Raw genomic sequence first — 6,332 nt, forward strand, 5'->3', positions numbered from 1 at the left:
TATTAACCCTTTGGCGATCTCAGCGAACAGTCAGATCTGTGTCCTGGTCCAGAGAGAGCCGGTGTCATGAACAGATGTGACACAGCTTCACTAACACACAGTGTCGTTATTTCTGTCTTACAATAACCCAAATAACTCAGGATACAGTAAATCAGCTTTTGAAAGTAACTTGAAGCTTCAAATGAAGACTGTATGAACTACACCGTTGCACCAGTAGAGCAGCGGCGTTACTCAGAGACTCCTGCAGACACACGGATTCACCCACTAATGAAACAGGCGAAGTCGTTACGAGTGAGTCACTGAATCATTCACTCAAACCTTTTTTTATTTATATATATAATTCATTCAGATTAATTAAACGTTTTAATTAGACTCAAGCAATTAACATTTTGTCAGAACCTCTAGTGTAGGACATGTTATTTTGATTAGTTGTCTATTCAGGACCGTGGGAGAATCATGATCTCAGTTCCAGACTAATAAATCGTGCTTCTCCATATGCAGAATCTGCAGCTCTAATGCGGCGAATGATGAATATTACTGTGAACAAGAGCACGATCATCATGTTCCAGCTGTGTTTATTTGTAGAACACACAGAAATGGGTCGAGTCTCAATCTATATTCAGCATCAGAAGCTGTTGAGATGATCTGGTGTGTGTCGTGGCTGGTCAGATGCTGGAGAGTGTGTGTGACTCACCGTATCCACTGCCGCTGTTATCCACGTCCCCGACACACAGACAGCCCTGGTCGAACTCCTCCCCCTCGCCCAGCACTGACGCCCACCAATCACGAGCCTTGAACAGAGACATCCTGAAACACAGAGGACCAATCACGTCATCACACCTCCATGCAGAAACACACACACACTCACAGTCTAGCGCTTCCCTGTCGCTCTGTGGGTCCAGCTCACTCTTCATCATACTCTTCATCATACTCTTCATCACACAGCACCAGCTTCTCTTCATCATACTCTTCATCATACTCTTCATCATACTCTTCATCACACAGCACCAGCTTCTCTTCATCATACTCTTCATCATACTCTTCATCATACTCTTCATCATACTCTTCATCACACAGCACAGCTTCTCTTCATCATACTCTTCATCATACTCTTCATCATACTCTTCATCATACTCTTCATCACACAGCACAGCTTCTCTTCATCATACTCTTCATCACACAGCACAGCTTCTCTTCATCATACTCTTCATCACACAGCACCAGCTTCTCTTCATCATACTCTTCATCATCATACTCTTCATCACACAGCACCAGCTTCTCTTCATCATACTCTTCATCATCATACTCTTCATCACACAGCACCAGCTTCTCTTCATCATACTCTTCATCATCATACTCTTCATCACACAGCACCAGCTTCTCTTCATCATACTCTTCATCATCATACTCTTCATCACACAGCACCAGCTTCTCTTCATCATACTCTTCATCATCATACTCTTCATCACACAGCACAGCTTCCCCTGATGAAATACAGTGTGTGCTCTTCCAGTGAGCGTAACTCAGTCAGCTCTTCTGATGAATCTGTCAGTTGATTGACGGAGAGGGTGAGGATCCTCCAGACGCTGGAGCACCGGGATCTGCCACGGGTCCCACAGTGTGTCACACACTCACCTCCGCTGAGGCCAGCCCACGGCCAGAGGAAGAGCCCGTTCAACATGCTGTCAGTATTCTTCTTCTTCTTCTCAGCTCACTCCTGTTTCAGGCACAGTGCTGTATTAGTGAAGAGGTTGTGCTGGTATATTTGGCTTGCCGTGAGCTTAAAGCCGCTGCTCCTCACATGTTCACCAGTGTGTGTGTGTTTATGTTCACCCAGTGTGTGTGTGTTTATGTTCACCCAGTGTGTGTGTGTTTCAGCTACAGGGGTTCGAGAGAGAGGAGAGGAACGGGTCTCTCACCGTCCGGCTGGTAATGAGAAAATACTCTGAATCTGAATCTAAGGAAGATATTATGCGGATTTTAACACATAAGCCACACTTGAGCGCGCTCTGGAAGTATTGGCCGAGTGAATTTCAAGGATTTTCCATGTTTTTGCATTTTTGTGTTTGTGAAAATAAATGCACCCATAACGGACTGGCCGTGTGTTTCTGCCTCTTCAGCTCCTCCTAACAGAAGACAGACAGAGGTGTGTTTGATCCTCGTTCCTCATCTTCATCTGTGTTTAGTGTGTAGTGTTGATGTGTGATCATGAAGAAGCTCCAGCTCTTCTCTATATCAGTGTCAGTGTTTCTGAACTCCTGAAACGCCTCCATTAGTCTTGAGTTTCTTCCGGGAACGAACAAGTCACAATATTCCTCATTATAATAATTCATGCGCAGAATAAAGGGGCGGGGCCTGGTTGAGTTAGTTAGTGGTGTGTTAAACTGGCGGTTATGGAAAGGGGCGGGGCATTTCCCAAACACACTCGAAGCGCTCGACCAATCACAACACACTGCTCCAGCCGACCAATCAGAGCACAGTATGCTTTTCAGAAGGAGGGGCTTCATAGAGACAGGAAGTAAACAGAGCGTTACTGACAGACTGGGAAGAGAGGAGCCGCAACAATGGAGAATATGAGGAAATACTAACTTACAGGAGTGTCTGATAATCTATCTGATAATATAAAGCTGTAGATGGGAACACATTTATGTCTGACTGACTTACATACTGGACAGGGCAAGACATGATGAAGCTGATGCTGACTGAAGGGTCACGTGACCCCAGCGGCGCGTCTGATTGGCTGCCATCCAAGCAGCTTTGCTAACTAACTGCTGACTGCTTAACTAGCACAGCTAATCCAGACCAACACAGGAGACTTCTGTGCATTAACAATACAATAATACATGCTGGCTATAATCTCTGATGGAGCCCATATGTGCAGAATTAGTCAGACTATAAATATGACTGTAACAGGAGGGTCTACAAAAGCAGCAAAAGTTTAATTAAACAGTCATAATCACATCTAGATGATATAACGTTACAGTATAATCTGAGTCGCTTCTTCTATGAGTTCGAGATCTACTAAATCTGTTCGCTCGTTTCTGCTCAAACTGCCCCAGTCTCGCGGTATAACCTGTGTGCCGCTGCTCTCACTCGCGAGGGTGAATAAAGGCATGTTGTACCTGTAGAGAATGCAGTGAGTTTCCTTCAGTAATGTCAGGTAAAGCACAACAGCTCAACTCATCTCAGATCCTCACTCCAGACCCGCTGTTGTCATGGTGCCGAGAGCGACGCTGCAGCCGGAACTGCGTCACGTGACTTCACGAGGCCGTACCAAAATAAAAGTCCCGTGATCTATTCTGATTAGTTATATACATACTACTGCAAAATGCCCGTGCAAAATCAGTTTTTGAGTGTGTTTTTAGTAATTGTTGGTTTGGTGTGTTTGAGTGCTCATTGTTACAATTACACAGCAAAAGTTCAGTGACATTTTTATTTGTGCATGGTAGAAAATAGCATGAACTCCGAGAAAACGCTACGCTTGAGCAAACAGTTTGTGAATAGGCAACTATAAATGATGCCCGTGAAAGAGACTGTGAACACATTGAAAAGGATATGTTTAGTTGGTGAATAGCATTTACACAGTAGCGATAACGTTAAGCGCACCAGAATGAAATATAATATTCAGAAGTAAACAGCATAGCTGACTTACAGATTCAGTTTACATCCACAAATGAATAAGCGCGTCGATTCAGGGAGCAGTGCAAAGTGCCCGTGCAAAATCGGCTGATCGCCGTCAAAAAAGTTCAGGAGATATTTCTTAGCGATGGCTGATTTCAACAGTTTCAATATGATAAAAAATAACTTTTATATTGATTCAATGGATTAATTGCATTTTGGAAAAAAAAGTAATGAATTTATTTCATTTTTGGGGAAAAATAATCCGTTTTTATAATAAATCTTTGAAAATCAAAATCTGGATTTGAATTTATGTTATTATAACCTAAAGATGCTATGTGAAAGTTTGAAACAGAAAATAGTGGTTTTCATCTTGCCACTTTCTTGGTAAAGAAAACACATTTTTACTCAAATTAATCAAAATGGATTTATCACGTTCTGGAACCAAACTATAATATTCAGAAGTAAACAGTGTAGCTGACTGAGTGTTTATTTTTAAACCACAACCTTCTTGGGGCTTCTTTGACCGATACAACCCTCTAATGTCAGAGTGTTTATTTTTAAACCACAATCTTCTAAAAATTATATATTTAACGATATCTTTAGCATTTCTCATCCAAACAACGTCAAACTTGGCACTGCACTTACTCGTGCCCGTAGCGAGACACCTGTCGAGTTTGAACTTTGAACCTGTCATCCATCGGACTAACGGTTTGAGAGATATGTGGTTAACAGACACACACACACACACACACACACACACACACACAGACAGACAGACGTTTCTGTAATTTATAGATAGATATACCCCTTTCTTGTACTTTTTTCATCCTTTCTTTTCGTTTGTTTGTTCTACATTGTGACTGTTTCCATCTTTGTTTATATAATGTTCTCAATAAAATAAAATAATAATAAAAAAGTCCCGCTTTTGCCGTACTTCAGTAGTACTTTAGTCTGTGTAATGGACACACACATATTTACAATACTTATGCATTTATAGAAACATACATACAGAAATATATGTATTCTTCAACATAACAATGTCAGTCATTCATAATCATATGTATTGTTTAATTTGTAGAAACATTTATTAAATAATAATCATAAAAATGTTGAAAATGTTTTTAAGAGCTTTAAATTCTGCTAATATGACTTAAAATGATTCCTCTTGTAAGAAGATTTTTAGAGATTTTGACAGCGTGAAATGAACATACCGGTTTATTGGAAATGGATAATATAACTAAAATTCAAATTTTATTTGGGGGAAAATCATATACATAAAGAAAATTGTGTGTTAACTGTACCAAATGGTAGTCTATTTTCCACTGACTTAAAGTTTTTTTTACAACTCTCTTCAATACTTCAGTACAGAACAATCGCTGTTACGACATCTCAGCTGTTGAGAAGGATACTTGATGTATTAGATTGATTTTTGATACAAGATGCTGAATTGTGATCTTAATATTTTATAGATTCAAGTGTTTTGTATAACTCTATATTCCTTGTCAATAAAAAATAAAAAAAGCATGAAATTAACCTTCAAAATCTAAATGCATGTTGTATATATCTTACTATGAACAAATAATCTGTACATATGTTTCCTTGATAATAATAATTATTATTGACCTCGTAATGTTTAATCAAATTATCATAACCTTCGTAATCTCCAATCACGTGGTGCGCTTAAGCCCCGCCCCTGTAATTAATTTACAACTTTATTTTTTAAATGGTATACATTTTTTTAGATGCAGCTTTGATGTTAACAGAATACCTCCTAGACTACATCCGCTCCAGAAAGAATTAAACAATTTATCACTGATATGGAATAAGAAAATAGCATGATTACAAAGTCTACCATCAGCCTTTTTTGAACTGTCATTACGAAACGTATTATAATTATAATTTTACAATAGTTCGAATTAATATGAAATGTTATTTTCTAAATACTGTATGCACTAAACAATGATATACATTAAAAAAAAAACACCTGATTTATTTTTAATTGATTCCCTGACATTCCCCGCTTCTGATTTGCAGACACACTGAGGGGGCGGGGCAACGACAAACAAAAAGGCCAATCATTTCGCAAGAACGCAAGTATTTTGCATGTCTCAGAATGCTTGTTACAACAGTAGTAAACCCTCTTAAAATGTACGTTTTTATTATGTTTTAATGTGCTCAAGATTTATCATATACAGCTCTGCGATATAACCAACTTGTTGTATAACTTACAGCTCTTGTCCTTCATTTTGTCTAATTGTTTTGGCTACCGTTATGCACCTTAATAGCCAGTATTGGAACACTAAATATAGGTGTTCCTCTCGCTATCAGTGTGCTGTCTAGGCAGCACATATACTAAAATTGGAACGATACAGAGAAGATTAGCATTTCCCTGCGCAAGGTTGACACGCATAATCGTGAAGCGTATCCAATTTTTGTGTTTATATTTCTAAATGTTTTCAATGATTTAAAATATCTTTATCAACTATCATAAAACGGATTTACTGCTAAAGGCATGAAATTAGGAGGGATCAACTAATCATTTGATCGTTTAATTGATTTAAGCCAAATATTGTACACAAATTATTAAATGAATTGTATAAGTTTATTCATCATCTAACAATAAATGTTTTACAGACTTTTTTACGTTAGTGCAATGACAAATTAAAGCAGTTATTTTATTTTAGAAGCAAAATGTATTCGCAATATCTAGC

The 6,332-nt window shown here is 38.7% G+C and overlaps 1 protein-coding gene across 2 annotated transcripts in view; it reads right to left on the reverse strand.

The window, feature by feature from the left end:
- Positions 1-3,252, reverse strand: part of bbs9 (Bardet-Biedl syndrome 9) — a 176,410-nt gene extending 173,158 nt beyond the window's left edge. Inside the window, exons 1-2 of one of the 2 annotated variants that reach the window (XM_084089234.1) lie at positions 3,123-3,252; positions 695-807 (exon numbers count right to left, since the gene is read on the reverse strand). In XM_084089234.1, the coding sequence (XP_083945360.1) occupies positions 695-806 (112 nt within the window). In that variant the 5' untranslated portion in view covers position 807; positions 3,123-3,252. The remainder of the gene's footprint in view (positions 1-694; positions 808-3,122) is intronic. The other variant, XM_084089233.1, reaches the window with a different exon arrangement.
- Positions 3,253-6,332: the final 3,080 nt, after the last annotated feature.

Source organism: Abramis brama (assembly GCF_963993115.1).
Source record: "Abramis brama genome assembly, chromosome: 17".
Taxonomy (NCBI): Eukaryota; Metazoa; Chordata; class Actinopteri; order Cypriniformes; family Leuciscidae; genus Abramis; species Abramis brama.